Source organism: Oncorhynchus gorbuscha, linkage group LG06, assembly GCF_021184085.1.
Source record: "Oncorhynchus gorbuscha isolate QuinsamMale2020 ecotype Even-year linkage group LG06, OgorEven_v1.0, whole genome shotgun sequence".
NCBI classification, from domain to species: domain Eukaryota; kingdom Metazoa; phylum Chordata; class Actinopteri; order Salmoniformes; family Salmonidae; genus Oncorhynchus; species Oncorhynchus gorbuscha.
In genome coordinates, this window is record NC_060178.1 from 10049740 (window position 1) to 10067923 (window position 18184).

Here is an 18184-nt window from a genome sequence, read left to right on the forward strand (position 1 = left end):
TCAGAGCAGTGCAGAGGCAGAGGTCACAGTGGCTTATAAATAACCAGATGAAAAGCTCAGAGCAGTGCAGAGGTCACAGTGGCTTATAAATAACCAGATGAAAAGCTCAGATCAGTGCAGAGGCAGAGGTCACAGTGGCTTATAAATAACCAGATGAAAAGCTCAGAGCAGTGCAGAGGCAGAGGTCACAGTGGCTTATAAATAACCAGATGAAAAGCTCAGAGCAGTGCAGAGGCAGAGGTCACAGTGGCTTATAAATAACCAGATGAAAAGCTCAGAGCAGTGCAGAGGTCACAGTGGCTTATAAATAACCAGATGAAAAGCTCAGAGCAGTGCAGAGGCAGAGGTCACAGTGGCTTAGAAATAACCAGATGAAAAGCTCAGATCAGTGCAGAGGTCACAGTGGCTTATAAATAACCAGATGAAAAGCTCAGATCAGTGCAGAGGTCACAGTGGCTTATAAATAACCAGATGAAAAGCTCAGAGCAGTGCAGAGGCAGAGGTCACAGTGGCTTATAAATAACCAGATGAAAAGCTCAGAGCAGTGCAGAGGCAGAGGTCACAGTGGCTTATAAATAACCAGATGAAAAGCTCAGATCAGTGCAGAGGTCACAGTGGCTTATAAATAACCAGATGAAAAGCTCAGATCAGTGCAGAGGCAGAGGTCACAGTGGCTTATAAATAACCAGATGAAAAGCTCAGATCAGTGCAGAGGTCACAGTGGCTTATAAATAACCAGATGAAAAGCTCAGAGCAGTGCAGAGGCAGAGGTCACAGTGGCTTATAAATAACCAGATGAAAAGCTCAGATCAGTGCAGAGGTCACAGTGGCTTATAAATAACCAGATGAAAAGCTCAGAGCAGTGCAGAGGCAGAGGTCACAGTGGCTTATAAATAACCAGATGAAAAGCTCCGAGCAGTGCAGAGGTCACAGTGGCTTATAAATAACCAGATGAAAAGCTCAGAGCAGAGCAGAGGCAGAGGTCACAGTGGCTTATAAATAACCAGATGAAAAGCTCAGAGCAGTGCAGAGGTCACAGTGGCTTATAAATAACCAGATGAAAAGCTCAGAGCAGTGCAGAGGCAGAGGTCACAGTGGCTTATAAATAACCAGATGAAAAGCTCAGAGCAGTGCAGAGGCAGAGGTCACAGTGGCTTATAAATAACCAGATGAAAAGCTCAGATCAGTGCAGAGGTCACAGTGGCTTATAAATAACCAGATGAAAAGCTCAGAGCAGTGCAGAGGCAGAGGTCACAGTGGCTTATAAATAACCAGATGAAAAGCTCAGAGCAGTGCAGAGGCAGAGGTCACAGTGGCTTATAAATAACCAGATGAAAAGCTCAGAGCAGTGCAGAGGCAGAGGTCACAGTGGCTTATAAATAACCAGATGAAAAGCTCAGAGCAGTGCAGAGGCAGAGGTCACAGTGGCTTATAAATAACCAGATGAAAAGCTCAGTGCAGAGGCAGAGGTCACAGTGGCTTATAAATAACCAGATGAAAAGCTCAGAGCAGTGCAGAGGTCACAGTGGCTTATAAATAACCAGATGAAAAGCTCAGAGCAGTGCAGAGGTCACAGTGGCTTATAAATAACCAGATGAAAAGCTCAGAGCAGTGCAGAGGTCACAGTGGCTTATAAATAACCAGATGAAAAGCTCAGAGCAGTGCAGAGGTCACAGTGGCTTATAAATAACCAGATGAAAAGCTCAGAGCAGTGCAGAGGCAGAGGTCAGTGGTGGCTTATAAATAACCAGATGAAAAGCTCAGAGCAGTGCAGAGGCAGAGGTCACAGTGGCTTATAAATAACCAGATGAAAAGCTCAGAGCAGTGCAGAGGTCACAGTGGCTTATAAATAACCAGATGAAAAGCTGAGAGCAGTGCAGAGGTCACAGTGGCTTATAAATAACCAGATGAAAAGCTGAGAGCAGTGCAGAGGTCACAGTGGCTTATAAATAACCAGATGAAAAGCTCAGAGCAGTGCAGAGGCAGAGGTCACAGTGGCTTTATAAATAACCAGATGAAAAGCTCAGAGCAGTGCAGAGGTCACAGTGGCTTATAAATAACCAGATGAAAAGCTCAGAGCAGTGCAGAGGCAGAGGTCACAGTGGCTTTATAAATAACCAGATGAAAAGCTCAGAGCAGTGCAGAGGCAGAGGTCACAGTGGCTTTATAAATAACCAGATGAAAAGCTCAGAGCAGTGCAGAGGCAGAGGTCACAGTGGCTTTATAAATAACCAGATGAAAAGCTCAGAGCAGTGCAGAGGCAGGGAGCACAGTGGCTCGGACTCACTAGAAGGCAGGATGGGTTTACACCCCTTGACTGATGAAGGAAGACATGATGACAGTTCCTCTGTGATCATCATTCCTTCTCTCCCTCTCTCTGTTCCCAGGCATGCTGGTAGTTAACGTGACCTGGAGAAACAAGACCTATGTCGGCACCCTCCTGGACTGCACCAGACACAACTGGGCCCCGCCAAGGTAAACAGGAACTCTCACAACACACATTCACACACACACACACACACCTTTTCAAACTGAACATTCAGTCGGTCAGCCACTTGGAAACTGACATACTGGTTGTCTTGAGGGCATATTCCCCCCCATGGCTTTTCCTTTGCTCTGGGGCCATTATGAATGAAATATCCTTGGGTAACGTCTCCGAAGCTTCCCCCTCCCCGCTGACACAGGGCTTTCGAAATGCAACAACGAGAGTTCTCCTCTGCCATCTATCCTGTCCTCAGCATCACAGAGCTGTCTGAGCCTTTTATAGACTTCTCTACTAAACACCCCACTGGTCTGTCCACAGCCTGCTGGGTCTGAGTGTCCTCAGCATCACAGAGCTGTCTCAACATCACAGAGCCTTTTATAGACTTCTCTACTAAACACCCCACTGGTCTGTCCACAGCCTGCTGGGTCTGAGTGTCCTCAGCATCACAGAGCTGTCTGAGCCTTTTATAGACTTCTCTACTAAACACCCCACTGGTCTGTCCACAGCCTGCTGGGTCTGAGTGTCCTCAGCATCACAGAGCTGTCTGAGTGTTTTATAGACTTCTCTACTAAACACCCCACTGGTCTGTCCACAGCCTGCTGGGTCTGAGTGTCCTCAACAATGTGCAAAAGCTTGAACGCTATCTGTACAACACAATCAGGTAGTATTATCAATAAGCTATCTGTACAACAGAATCAGGTAGTATTATCAATAAGCTATCTGTACAACAGAATCAGGTAGTATTATCAATAGGTAGTAAGCTATCTGTACAACAGAATCAGGTAGTATTATCAATAAGCTATCTGTACAACAGAATCAGGTAGTATTATCAATAGGTAGTAAGCTATCTGTACAACAGAATCAGGTAGTATTATCAATAAGCTATCTGTACAACAGAATCAGGTAGTATTATCAATAAGCTATCTGTACAACAGAATCAGGTAGTATTATCAATAGGTAGTAAGCTATCTGTACAACAGAATCAGGTAGTATTATCAATAAGCTATCTGTACAACAGAATCAGGTAGTATTATCAATAAGCTATCTGTACAACAGAATCAGGTAGTATTATCAATAAGCTATCTGTACAACAGAATCAGGTAGTATTATCAATAAGCTATCTGTACAACAGAATCAGGTAGTATTATCAATAAGCTATCTGTACAACAGAATCAGGTAGTATTATCAATAAGCTATCTGTACAACAGAATCAGGTAGTATTATCAATAGGTAGTAAGCTATCTGTACAACAGAATCAGGTAGTATTATCAATAGGTAGAATAAGCAATATCTGTACAACAGAATCAGGTAGTATTATCAATAGGTAGTAAGCTATCTGTGCATCAGAATCAGGTAGTATTATCAATAAGCTATCTGTACAACAGAATCAGGTAGTATTATCAATAGGTAGTAAGCTATCTGTACAACAGAATCAGGTAGTATTATCAATAGGTAGTAAGCTATCTGTGCATCAGAATCAGGTAGTATTATCAATAGGTAGTAAGCTATCTGTGCATCAGAATCAGGTAGTATTATCAATAGGTAGTATCAATAAGCTATCTGTGCAATCAGAATCAGGTAGTAATTATCAATAATCAGGTAGTAAGCTATCTGTGCATCAGAATCAGGTAGTATTATCAATAGGTAGTAAGCTATCTGTGCATCAGAATCAGGTAGTATTATCAATAGGTAGTAAGCTATCTGTACAACAGAATCAGGTAGTGTTATCAATAGGTAGTAAGCTATCTGTACAACAGAATCAGGTAGTATTATCAATAGGTAGTAAGCTATCTGTAACAGAATCAGGTAGTATTATCAATACAACAGAATCAGGTAGTATTATCAATAAGCTATCTGTGCAACAGAATCAGGTAGTATTATCAATATCTGTGCAACAGAATCAGGTAGTATTATCATAAGCTATCTGTGCAACATAATCAGGTAGTAATCAATAAGCTATCTGTGCAACAGAATCAGGTAGTATTATCAATAGGTAGTAAGCTATCTGTGCAACATAATCAGGTAGTATTAACAGAATAGGTAGTATTATCTATCTGTACAATCAGAACATAATCAGGTAGTATTATCAATAGGTAGTAAGCTATCTGTGCATCAGAATCAGGTAGTAAGCTTTTTCTTTGTAATGCTGCAGACATTGCGGACAAGGAAGGTCTTAGTATATTTTATTACCAGCAGGCAGAGTGTAATGGTGTTTGCCACAGTGTTCTGTATCAGTGGACATCCAGACTCTTCAAAACATGTCCGCTGGCCAGTCCCAGGATAGGGAGACCATATTGTACACAGGGAAATTGACATCAAGGCTACTTTGTAGATTAATATATTAATTAAATGAAACAAAGGTTTGCCAAACCTCTAAGTAGACCTTGCAGTGAAATGCTGAATACTACAGGTGTAGTAGACCTCACAGTGAAATGCTGAATACAACAGGTGTAGTAGACCAACAGGTGTAGTAACAGTGAAATGCTGAATACAACAGGTGTAGTAGACCTCACAGTGAAATGCTGAATACTACAGGTGTAGTAGACCTTACAGTGAAATGCTGAATACTACAGGTAGTAGACCTCACAGTGAAATGCTGAATACAACAGGTGTTGTAGACCTTACAGTGAAATGCTGAATACAACAGGTGTAGTAGACCTCACAGTGAAATGCTGTAGTAGACCTACAGTAAAATGCTGAATACTACAGGTGTAGTAGACCTACAGTGAAATGCTGAATACAACAGGTGTAGTAGACCTCACAGTGAAATGCTGAATACAACAGCTGAAATACTACAGGTGTAGTAGACCTCACAGTGAAATGCTGAATACAACAGGTGTAGTAGACCTCACAGTGAACAGGTGGTAGTAGACCTCACAGTGAAATGCTGAATACAACAGGTGTAGTAGACCTACAGTGAAATGCTGAATACTGAATACAGGTGTAGTAGACCTCACAGTGAAATGCTGAATACAACAGGTGTAGTAGGAGACCTCACAGTGAAATGCTGAATACTACAGGTGTAGTAGACCTCACAGTGAAATGCTGAATACAACAGGTGTAGTAGACCTCACAGTGAAATGCTGAATACAACAGGTGTAGTGACCTCAAGTGAAATGCTGAATACAACAGGTGTAGTGAGAATACAACAGGTGTAGTAGACACAGTGAAATGCTGAATACAACAGGTGTAGTAGACCTCACAGTGAAATGCTGAATACAACAGGTGTAGTAGACCTCACAGTGAAATGCTGAATACAACAGGTCGGCATTGAGGTTGGTGGTGCTGTGGTCGTGGCTGGGGGTTCCAGGGTGCTGGTCCGGGGTGTTGTCTCGGTGATCTCGGTGGGGTGGAGATTGCTCCGATTTGTTCCTGGATGGAGACTGTCACAGCCCCTCCTCTGCATTGCAGGGGCGGCTCCTCCTGCAGGCAGAGGAGGGTCGTTAGTGATCGGAGTCACCTGCAATCAGAGTATTTAAACTGTCACTAATATCACCTCTCTCTCTCTCCGCTCCTCCAGGTATGAACCTGTTTTGTTTGTTTCTTTGTAGTTTTGCAGAGTTTTCCCTCAGTCATTCACACACACAGATTCACGCATCCATGCACTTTACATACACCTTACATTATGATACTTCCACACCTCATTCCTTTTTCTTAGTTTAAAGTTAATAGTTTTGTTTACAATAAAGAACATGTTTTAATTGGCCTATACCTGTTGTTCGCGTCCCCTCATTGTTGCCACAGGCTATGAGCCGGCCTGTGACAAGTGGAGGCTCATCCGTAAGTAAAAGTTAATTGTCGGACCGCGGTTTAAAGTGACCTCCTTGAGAGTCTTGGCAAGGATGGGGACTGTCTCCCTGTACAGGTGAACATGGTCATAGAGACAGTCCAGATCGAGGGTGGGGTGGTGGGGACTGTCTCCCTGTACAGGGAACATGGTCATAGAGACAGTCCAGATCGAGGGTGGGGTGGTGGGGACTGTCTCCTGTACAGGTGAACATGGTCATAGAGACAGTCCAGATCGAGGGTGGGGTGGTGGGGACTGTCTCCCTGTACAGGTGAACATGGTCATAGAGACAGTCCAGATCGAGGATGGGGACTGGCTCCCTGGGTGAACATGGTCATAGAGACAGTCCAGATGGGGGACTGTCTCCCTGTACAGGTGAACATGGTCATAGAGACAGTCCAGATCGAGGATGGGGTGAACATGGTCATAGAGACTCCAGATCGAGGGTGGGATGTACTGTCTCCTGTACAGGTGAACATGGTCATAGAGACAGTCCAGATCGAGGATGGGATTGTCTCCCTGTACAGGTGAACATGGTCATAGAGACAGTCCAGATCGAGGATGGGATTGTCTCCCTGTACAGGTGAACATGGTCATAGAGACGGTCCAGATCGAGGGTGGGATTGTGGGGACTGTCTCCCTGTACAGGTGAACATGGTCATAGAGACAGTCCAGATCGAGGGTGGGGTGGTGGGGACTGTCTCCCTGTACAGGTGAACATGGTCATAGAGAGAGTCCAGATCGAGGGTGGGATGGTGGGCCAGGTGTACATTGGGTCGCAGAGGTCCTTCCTCTGTAGAAGGGTTGACATAACGATTCTTGATTTGGGGAAGATTGCGGAGGCCTTCTCAATCACTCCCCGTAGTGCAGTCGCCACCCACTCCTGCTGAGCATGCAGCGTCGCTGCTTCCGATGTGTATGATTATGTGGCTTGGCGACCCGAGATGGGCCTTGTCAAGCAGTCCCATGGCACTCTGCGTTGTTGGGTACCACACCTTTCTCCTTTTGTGTCTAGGGAGAGACAAAGACAGTCTGTGTCTGAAGTCTGTCCTCTTTTCTCTTTCTCTCCTGCAGTCTGTCCTCTGTTCTCTCCTGCAGTCTGTCCTCTCTCTCTGTTCTCTTTCTCTCCTGCAGTCTGTCCTCTTTCTCTCCTTCTGTCCTCTTTCTCTCCTGCAGTCTGTCCTCTCCTGCAGTCTGTCCTCTTTCTCTCCTGCAGTCTGTCCTCTTTCTCTCCTGCAGTCTGTCCTCTTTCTCTCCTGCAGTCTGTCCTCTTTCTCTCCTGCAGTCTGTCCTCTTTCTCTCCTGCAGTCTGTCCTCTTTCTCTCCTGCAGTCTGTCTGTCCTCTCTTCTGTCCTCTCTCTCCTGCAGTCTGTCCTCTTTCTCTCCTGCAGTCTGTCCTCTTTCCTCTGTTCTCTCCTGCAGTCTGTCCTCTGTTCTGCAGTCTGTCCTCTTTCTCTCCCTGCAGTCTGTCCTCTGTTCTCTTTCCTCTCCTGCAGTCTGTCCTCTTCTCTCCTGCAGTCTGTCCTCTGTTCTCTCCTGCAGTCTGTCCTCTTTCTCTCCTGCAGTCTGTCCTCTTTCTCTCCTGCAGTCTGTCCTCTTTCTCTCCTGCAGTCTGTCCTCTTTCTCTCCTGCAGTCTGTCCTCTTTCTTCTGTCCTCTCCTCCTGCAGTCTGTCCTCTGTTCTCTCCTGCAGTCTGTCCTCTTTCTCTCCTGCAGTCTGTCCTCTTTCTCTCCTGCAGTCTGTCCTCTTTCTCTCCTGCAGTCTGTCCTCTTTCTCTCCTGCAGTCTGTCCTCTGTTCTCTCCTGCAGTCCTCCTGCAGTCTGTCCTCTCTGCAGTCTGTCCTCTGTTCTCTCCTGCAGTCTGTCTCTCTCTCCTGCAGTCTGTCCTCTCTTCTCTCCTGCAGTCTGTCCTCTTTCTCTCCTGCAGTCTGTCCTCTCTGCAGTCTGTCCTCTTTCTCTCCTGCAGTCTGTCCTCTGTCCTCCTGCAGTCTGTCCTCTGTCCTCTGTTCTCTCCTGCAGTCTGTCCTCTGTTCTCTCCTGCAGTCTGTCCTCTTCTGTCCTCTGTTCTCTCCTGCAGTCTGTCCTCTTTCTCTCCAGCAGTCTCTGTTCTCTCCTGCAGTCTGTCCTCTCCTTCTGTCCTCTGTTCTCTCCTGCAGTCTGTCCTCTGTTCTCTCCTGCAGCCTGTCCTCTGTTCTCTTTCTCTCCTGCAGCCTGTCCTCTCTCAGATCGTTATTACTACAGCTCTCACCTCCTTTGTTAGATCAGCCAGCTCCCTCCTTTGTTAGATTTGTTAGATCAGCCAGCTCTCTCGCCTCCTTTGTTAGATCAGCCAGCTCTCACCTCCTTTCCTTTGTTAGATCAGCCAGCTCTCTCTCCTTTGTTAGATCAGCCAGCTCTCACCTCCTTTGTTAGATCAGCCAGCTCTCACCTCCTTTGTTAGATCAGCCAGCTCACCTCCTTTGTTAGATCAGCCAGCTCTCACCTCCTTTGTTAGATCAGCCAGCTCTCTCGCCTCCTTTGTTAGATCAGCCAGCTCTCACCTCCTTTGTTAGATCAGCCAGCTCTCTCACCTCCTTTGTTAGATCAGCCAGCTCTCCTCCTTTGTTAGATCAGCCAGCTCTCACCTCCTTTGTTAGATCAGCCAGCTCAGCCAGCTCTCACCTCCTTTGTTAGATCAGCCAGCTCTCTCACCTCCTTTGTTAGATCAGCCAGCTCTCTCACCTCCTTTGTTAGATCAGCCAGCTCTCACCTCCTTTGTTAGATCAGCCAGCTCTCTCTTGAGTCCGTCTCTCTCTTGCTGAACCTCTTTCAGCTGTGTTGCAAGGCTGCTGTCCTGCTCTGTCCTCACCTTGGTTAGGAGCTCCTCTAAGGTGTGGTTGTCTGGTTGCTGTTTGCTTATGCTCACCCTCAGCAGGACCACCTCCCCCTCCAGTCTGGTGAACTCATCCCTCATGGCAGCCATGGTGGTGAGGAGGGCCTGAACCTGCTCTGCACTGAGGGGGTTGCTCTCCTCCTGGGGCATGTCCTCCACTATGGTGGGAAGAGAGGTGCTGGATGTGCCTTTTTGGGTGGGGAGAGTAGGGGTGAGGGTGGTGCTGGTGGAGTTTGTCTTGTGGGAGGGCATGTCACTGGTGGTGTCCTCTCTCTGCTCTCTCCTTAATGGTCTGAAAGTCTGTTTCAAACAGCCTAATGTTACCTTGCACCATGACAGTCCCAGTCTTGTAGAGGTTGATTGTTATCATGGTGCTGTCAGGGTCGTCTGTCTCTTTGACTTTCAGCGTCCACCCATTACAGATTCCCTCTTTCTTTATGGATGGGTAGTGAGAGCACACTGCTGAGCGCCATGCGTTTGGCGGGTCAGTGAGGAAGATGAGATTACTCACATCACCGTTTTTGTAGAGGTCTGCGAAAAGGGTTTCTGGCCTCCCCTTTAGTAGTGTCTGTTTAAAAGCTTTCCTCGTTGTGTCATTTTTGGCCTCTGGAGGGTAGGGAATGGATTCAGCGCTGAGGAGGAGTGGGGACATGGTGCTTGTGGGCTCTGCTACTACTGCTGCTGCTCTGTTCTGCTGCCACGTTGCCATGGCAACCGAGTTGTTCGTCTGCTGCTGTTGCCAGCTAGCTGTAATTTAGCTCAAAAAACAGCAAAAAGAGTGACAAATCTTCACACAAAAAAAAAACACAAGATATGTTTAAAGTTAGTCCGTCTCCTTTTTGGTTTACTCACTCAGTTTGGTCGTTTGATGTAGTTGTATTAACTCCCCTTGCTAGGTTTCTTCTGGCTAGCTTGTTAGCATGCTGGCTAGCTTGTTAGCATGCTGTCTAGCTTGTTAGCATGCTGGCTAGCTTGTTAGCATGCTGGCTAGCTCGAGTCAAAACTTGAGGCGCAAAGTAACTTTTTTTCTATTCTGAATGAATAGAGTTGTTGTTCATCACTTGTCTGAAATTATTTTTAGATTTGAGTGTTATTCTCATTTTATGAAGAAAAAAATATGAAATATATCAGGAGCTCAAGTTGAATATGTCTCTCTTTCTCGCCCACCTCTGTCTTTCTCTCGCCTTCCTCTTTGTCTCTCTCCCGCCCACCTCTTTGTGTCTCTCTCGCCCACCTCTGTCTCTCTCTCTTTGTCGCACCTCTTTGTCTCTCTCTCTCGCCCACCTCTGTCTCTCTCTTGCCCACCTCATTGTCTCTCTCGCCCACCTCTGTCTCTCTCTCGCCAACCTCTTTGTCTCTCTCTCTTGACCACCTCTTTGTCTCTCTCTCTCGCCCACCTCTGTCTCTCTCTCGCCCATCTCTTTGTCTCTCTCTCGCCCACCTCTTTGTCTCTCTCTCGCCCACCTCTCTCTCAACTCTTTGTCTCTCTCTCGCCCACCTCTTTGTCTCTCTCTCGCCCACCTCTTTGTCTCTCTCTCGCCCACCTCTTTGTCTCTCTCCCGCCCACCTCTTTGTCTCTCTCCCGCCCACCTCTTTGTCTCTCCTCTCAACTCTCTCTCTCGCCCACCTCTTTGTCTCTCTCGCCCACCTCTTTGTCTCTCTCTCGCCCACCTCTTTGTCTCTCTCTCGCCCACCTCTTTGTCTCTCTCCCGCCCACCTCTTTGTCTCTCTCTCTCGCCCAACTCTCTCTCTCGCCCAACTCTTTGTCTCTCTCTCGATACCTCGCTCTCTCTCTCTCTCTCTCTCGCTCTCTCTCGCTCTCTCTCGTTTCCCCTCTCTCGTTACCTCTCTCTCCTTGTTACCTATCTCTAGTTACATCTCCCTTTCTCTCCTTACCCCTCTCGCTCTCTCACATTAATAACCCTGTCTCTCGCGCTACCCCTCTCTCTCGTTACCTCTCTCTCTACCCCCTGTTGGCTGTTGTGTAAAGGCAGGATGGTATCTCCTGTCTGATCAGCGTTGCCTAATCCTGTCAAGCCCTGTGGCGCTTGGCGATCTGTCAGAACACACTGGGCTGTTGAGATTGGGGGATAAGGAGAGGATCAGAATCTGTCGCAGGTCCTCTCCCAGAGCCGCTAGTAATAGCCCTTCTCGGAGGGGGGATGATTCAGAGACTGAGAATAGCAACAGGATTGTGAGAGCTCCGTGGAGTGGTTCACCAGCTTTACTTAGTGTTGTTTTAATATCTAGCTTCTATCTATTGGCTGTTGCTGGGGATTGGTGAGTTCTCTGGTTTGAGGCTCTGTTATTGTGGTGGGATGAGTGATGAGGGCAGTGAGTTCTCTGGTTTGAGGCTCTGTCATTGTGGTGAGGGTTGATGAGGGCAGCGAGTTCTCTGGTTTGAGGCTCTGTTAGTGTTGATGAGGGCAGCGAGTTCTCTGGTTTGAGGCTCTGTTATTGTGGTGAGGGTTGATGAGGGCAGTGAGGGTTGATGTGGTGAGGGTTGATGAGGGCAGTGAGTTCTCTGGTTTGAGTTCTCTCTGGTTTGAGGCTCTGTCATTGTGGTGAGGGTTGATGAGGGCAGCGAGTTCTCTGGTTTGAGGCTCTGTTATTGTGGTGAGGGTTGATGAGGGCAGAGGGTTTGATGAGTGGTGAGGGTTGATGAGGGCAGTGAGTTCTCTGGTTTGAGGCTCTGTTATTGTGGTGAGGGTTGATGAGGGCAGTGAGTTCTCTGGTTTGAGGCTCTGTTATTGTGGTGAGGATTTATGAGAGCAGTGAGTTCTCTGGTTTGAGGCTCTGTTATTGTGGTGAGGGTTGATGAGGGCAGTGAGTTGAGGGTTGATGAGGGCAGTGAGTTCTGGTTTGAGGCTCTGTTATTGTGGTGAGGGTTTGATCTGTTATTGTGGTGAGGGTTTATGAGGCAGTGAGTTCTCTGGTTTGAGGCTCTGTTATTGTGGTGAGGGTTGATGAGGGCAGTGAGTTCTCTGGTTTGAGGCGAGGGTTGATGAGGGCAGCGAGTTCTCTGGTTTGAGGCTCTGTCATTGTGGTGAGGGTTGATGAGGGCAGTGAGTTCTCTGGTTTGAGGCTCTGTTATTGTGGTGAGGAGCAGTGAGTTCTCTGGTTTGAGGCTCTGTTATTGTGGTGAGGGTTGATGAGGGCAGTGAGTTCTCTGGTTTGAGGCTCTGTTACTATGGTGGGGATTGATGAGGGCAGTGAGTTCTCTGGTTTGAGGCGAGGGTTGATGAGGGCAGTGAGTTCTCTGGTTTGAGGCGAGGGTTGATGAGGGCAGTGAGTTCGCTGGTTTGAGGCTGTTATTGTGGTGAGGATTAATGAGGGCAGTGAGTTCTCTGGTTTGAGGCGAGGGTTGATGAGGGCAGTGAATTCTCTGGTTTGAGTCTGTTATTGTGGTTTGATGAGGGCAGTGAGTTCTGGTTTGAGGCTTGTTATTGGCGAGGGTTGATGAGGGCAGTGAGTTCTCTGGTTTGAGGCGAGGGTTGATGAGGGCAGCGAGTTCTCTGGTTTGAGGCTCTGTTATTGTGGTGAGGATTTATGAGAGCAGTGAGTTCTCTGGTTTGAGGCTCTGTTATTGTGGTGAGGGTTGATGAGGGCGAGGGTTGATGAGGGCAGTGAGTTCTCTGGTTTGAGGCTCTGTTATTGTGGTGAGGGTTGATGAGGGCAGCGAGTTCTCTGGTTTGAGGCTCTGTTATTGTGGTTTTATGAGAGCAGTGAGTTCTCTGGTTTGAGGCTCTGTTATTGTGGTGAGGGTTGATGAGGGCAGCGAGTTCTCTGGTTTGAGGCTCTGTTATTGTGGTGAGGGTTGATGAGGGCAGTGAGTTCTCTGGTTTGAGGCTCTGTTATTGTGGTGAGGGTTGATGAGGGCAGTGAGTTCTCTGGTTTGAGGCTCTGTTATTGTGGTGAGGATTTATGAGAGCAGTGAGTTCTCTGGTTTGAGGCTCTGTTATTGTGGTGAGGTTTATGAGGCAGTGAGTTCTCTGGTTTGAGGCTCTGTTATTGTGGTGAGGATTTATGAGGGCAGTGAGTTCTCTGGTTTGAGGCTCTGTTATTGTGGTGAGGATTGATGAGGGCAGTGAGTTCTCTGGTTTGAGGCTCTGTTATTGTGGTGAGGGTTGATGAGGGCAGTGAGTTCTCTGGTTTGAGGCTCTGTTACTATGGTGGGGATTGATGAGGGCAGTGAGTTCTCTGGTTTGAGGCGAGGGTTGATGAGGGCAGTGAGTTCTCTGGTTTGAGGCGAGGGTTGATGAGGGCAGTGAGTTCGCTGGTTTGAGGCGAGGGTTGATGAGGGCAGTGAGTTCTCTGGTTTGAGGCTCTGTTATTGTGGTGAGGATTAATGAGGGCAGTGAGTTCTCTGGTTTGAGGCAGTGACTGATGAGGGCAGTGAATTCTCTGGTTTGAGGCTCTGTTATTGTGGTGAGGGTTGATGAGGGCAGTGAGTTCTCTGGTTTGAGGTTGTGAGGCGAGGGTTGGGTTGATGAGGGCAGTGAGTTCTCTGGTTTGAGGCTCTGTTATTGTGGGAGGGTTGATGAGGGCAGTGAGTTCTCTGGTTTGAGGCTCTGTTATTGTGGTGGCGAGGGTTGATGAGGGCAGTGAGTTCTCTGGTTTGAGGCTCTGTCATTGTGGTGGGTTATTAATGGCGGATAGGTTTAATTCTCTGGCTTTGGTTTTCCTCTAGGTTCTGTGAGTCCCCCACCAGTGACTTGGAGATGAGGAATGGCCGGGGCCGGGGGAAGAGGATGAGGCCTAACGGAAACACACCCATCAACGAGAACAGCAACTCGTCGGACAACAAGGGCAGCGGCACCAGCAAGACGCGCGCCGCCAACAGCAGCAGCAAGAGCCGACGGGGCACGCCGCCCAACAGCAACACAGAAGACGTCAAAGCCAGCCCTTCGTCGGCTAACAAGCGCAAGAACAAGCCTGCCTCAGACATGGAGCCCAACTCCAGCTCGGAGGACACCAAGGGCAGCAAACGCATGCGCACCAACTCCAACAGCGGCCCTGGAGGAGTGCCCCAGCCGCCTCACACCGTCCTCCCTGGCAAACCCAGCATAAAGATGGAGCCACTGCCCCCACAGCAACTCGACCGCAACTGCCCTTCGCCGGTGCTCATTGACTGCCCGCACCCCAACTGCAACAAGAAGTACAAGCACATTAATGGCCTCAAGTACCACCAGGCCCGTGCCCACAATGATGATGACATCAAGCTGGACATGGACGGAGACAGTGAGTACGGGGAGGACTCTACGCTCCACCCCGATCCGAGCAGCTGCAATGGGGCCTCCATCTCTCAAAAGGGCTGCTTGTCACCGGCTCGCTCAGTCACGCCCAAGGGTAGGGGCTTTGAGGCCCAGACTCTGTCGCCCTCCTCGGGTAAGTTTGGCTCCAAGCAGGGTAAAAAGAAGCTCTGCGAGGTCGATCTAGAGGCAGGGGGCATGCCCATGGATGGCTGTGAGGACGGGCCCTGCCTAACGGACGAGGCCAGCAACGACGGCATGGACGACAAGAAGGACAAAGCCAAGAAGACGGGTAGCGGCTCCAAGGCAGACAAGCTGGCCCAGAAGGGCATGAAGTTAACGCGGCCCATCGCCCCGACCATACCACCTCAGCAGCTCTACTCCCTACAGACGGCAGGCGGCTTCCCCGCAGCCAGCCTTGGCTCCACCTCTGCCATTAGTTCAGCAGTTCAGTCTATCCCCAAGAGCCCACAGCTGAAAGCGATCCAGCCCAAGCCCTCGGCCCTGGGAGACCCCTCGTCTGTGAACCCAGCGCTGAGCGGCTCCAAGGACAAGAAGAAGAAGGACAAGAAGAAGAAGGAGGCAGGAAAGGAGGGAGATAGCCCCAAAGGGAAAGGGGGAAAGCCAGAGGAAGGCAAGAGCCCGTACTCTGAATCTTCGGACCCGGGGAGCAAAGGCGACGGGCTGCTGAACGGCTCATCAGACCCCCACCAGAGCCGGCTGGCCAGCATCAAGGCCGAGGCGGACAAGATCTACAGCTTCACCGACAACGCTCCCAGTCCCTCCATCGGTGTGGCCAGCAGGATAGAGGCTGGAGGCATGGCCCAGCCCCTCACCCCACTCCATGTGGTCACACAGAACGGAGCCGACAACTCCTCGGTGAAGACCAACAGCCCGGCCTACTCTGACATCTCAGACGCGGGCGAGGATGGCGAGGGCCGGGTGGAGGGCGTCAAGGGAGTCAAGTCCGAGGAGCAGGCCACCCGAGAGGGGGCCAAGAAGTCCCTGTTCCCCACCCAAACAGCCAGCAAGGAGTCCCCCTACTATCCCGGCTACGAAAATTATTACTCCCCAAACTACGCCAACCCTAACCCTAGCCCGGGGGTGTCGGCCACGGGGGGCACACAACAGGAGGGGACCCAGGTCAAGGTGAAAAAAGAGGAGCAGGAGGAGCGTAAGGTCAAGCAGGAGCAGCAGGAGGAGCGTAAGCCCGAGATAGGTACCTCTGGACCGGGGCAACAGCAGCAGCAACAGGCCTCGGTCATCCAGCAGCGCTCCAACATGTATATGCAGCCTCTCTACTACAACCAGTATGCCTACGTTCCCCCGTACGCCTACCACCCGGACCAGGCCTACCACAACCACCTGCTGAACACCAACCCGGCCTACCGGCAGCAGTACGATGAGCGGCAGAGGCAGGTGGTAGCCGAGCAGCACCGCGCCGCCGAGAAGAAATCAGACGCTGCTGGAAAGGAGCGAGAGCGAGAGGGCTCCTCAGGGAAGGAGCGGGGTGAGGAATGGAAGCAGAAGGCTTTGGTGCCCCCCACCCTGTCCAAGGCTCCCAGTGTCACAGATCTGGGCAAAGGCGGGCCGCCCCAGGGCAAGCCGCCCAAAGAGCCCTCGTCCTCCTCGGAGCAGACCAAGTCATCGGTCATCATGCCCAAGGGGGAGGACGCCAAGGCGCCGGCCCAGCAGGCTGAGGGGCTGAAGATGAAGCTGAGTGAAGGAGGGCACCACGGGAAGGGGGATGAACCCAAGGCGGGCATGGAGTCCGGCAGGCCCTCGGCCATGGAACAGGCCATGTGGTACAGACAGGTAAACCTAACACGGTTGTGTTTGAATCGGCCGATTGTGATTGGATGTTAGACAAATGTATGTCAAATGATCACTATAAAACTGAGTAGAAGTGCATGCTGGTTTGTGTATTCTGGGAAATGTTTAAGTGAAGGTTATTTTTTGTAGGACACAACTGATGAGATGCCTGTAATGAGATGTTTTGTGTTGTTTTCAGGAGCCTGACTCGCGGCTGTGGCCTTACCTCTACCCCAGCAAATACCCTGAGGCCCAGAAACCACAGGACGTGGAGCGCCACAGGGAAAGAGACAGAGACCGAGGAGAGCGGGACAGAGACCGAAAGGGCAAGGAGGGCAGGGACGAGAGGGCTCGGCCCAAAGACCCCACCCCGAAGGAGGAGAGCAAAGAGGGGGTTGAGCCCCGGTTGTCTTTGGCCTTGGAGGAACACCGGGGGGTGGGAAAGGACCCAAGGGCCACCGCTGGCCACATGCAGTTCTCCTCTCCCATGGCCCAACACCAAGGCTACATGCCTTACATGCATGGAGCCTATGCTTACGGCCAGGGGTATGACCCCAGCCACCCGGGGTACCGTGGGATGCCATCAGTCATGATGCAGAACTACCCTGGTAAGAGTTAATGCCACTGCTAACAGGATACAGTGCATTCGGGAAAATATTCAGACCCCTTCCCCTTTTCCACATTTTGTTACGTTTACAGCCTTATTCTAAAATGGATTAAATTGATTTTTTTCCATCATCAATCTGCACACAATATCCCATAATGACATCACAATACCCCATAATGACATCACAATACCCCATAATGACATCACAATAACCCAGAATGACATCACAATACTCCATAATGACATCACAATACCCCATAATGACAAAGCGAAAACAGGTTATTTTGAATGTTTTCAAAATAAAAACAAGTATCTTATTTATAGAAGTATTTCCGAATGCACTGTACATACAGCGATGCCATTGGATTGTTCAAATCTGTATTATGATAATGTACAAAATTGAAAAATAATACTAATAATAATGAATGAACACTGATATGCATCATTTTCATGTTTGTTTGATTGTAAATGGGAACATGACTTAATGACTCTGGTGTCATGGTGTTTAACGTCCTCTCTCACCGACAGGGTCCTACTACTCATTCTCCCCCTATGGCAGTAAGATGGGGCCGGGCGAGGAAGGCGGCGAGAAGGCAGCGCGCGCCAGCCCCACGGTCAGTGGCAAGTCGTCCTCCGAGGCCAAGGCCCTGGACATCCTTCAGCAGCACGCCAGCCAGTACAAGAGCAAGTCGCCCACGGTTGGCGACAAGACCTCCTCGCATGAAAGGGAACGGGAGCGCGCTGTGGCCGAGCGCGAGCGAGACTTGGACCGGCCGCGTTCCTCTCCCTCACAGCGCATCATGCCTTCCCATCACCACCTGGGCTACCCGCTGCTCTCGGGGCAGTACGACCTGTCCTACGCCACAGGTAAGTGATGGCTGGACGCCCGCCTACAAACAAGCTCAAGCACCAGGACACATCTCGGCCTACAGCGTTGGCTAGCTGCTCAAATAGAACGAGCAAGGACACATCTCAGCCTACAGCGTTGGCTAGCTGCTCAAATAGAACGCACAAGGACACATCTCGGCCTTCAGAGTTGGCTAGCTGCTCAAATAGAACGCACAAGGACACATCTCGACCTTCAGCGTTGGCTAGCTGCTCAAATAGAACGCACAAGGACACATCTCGGCCTACAGCGTTGGCTAGCTGCTCAAATAGAACGCACAAGGACCCATCTCGGCCTACAGCGTTGGCTAGCTGCTCAAATAGAACGCACAAGGACACATCTCGGCCTACAGCGTTGGCTAGCTGCTCAAATAGAACGCACAAGGACACATCTCGGCCTACGGCGTTGGCTAGCTGCTCAAATAGAACGCACAAGGACACATCTCGGCCTTCGGCGTTGGCTAGCTACTCAAATAGAACGCACA

The 18184-nt window shown here is 49.5% G+C and overlaps 1 protein-coding gene across 8 annotated transcripts in view; it reads left to right on the forward strand.

Moving 5' to 3' along the window:
* The window catches only part of LOC124037509 (zinc finger protein 609-like), a 232297-nt gene that overhangs the window by 211306 nt on the left and 2807 nt on the right, over positions 1-18184 (forward strand). For all 8 annotated transcript variants that reach the window (XM_046352278.1, XM_046352279.1, XM_046352280.1 and 5 more), the window contains 4 exons: positions 2388-2475; positions 13834-16210; positions 16407-16815; positions 17343-17681. In XM_046352278.1, coding sequence (XP_046208234.1) covers positions 2388-2475; positions 13834-16210; positions 16407-16815; positions 17343-17681 — 3213 coding nt within the window. The remainder of the gene's footprint in view (positions 1-2387; positions 2476-13833; positions 16211-16406; positions 16816-17342; positions 17682-18184) is intronic.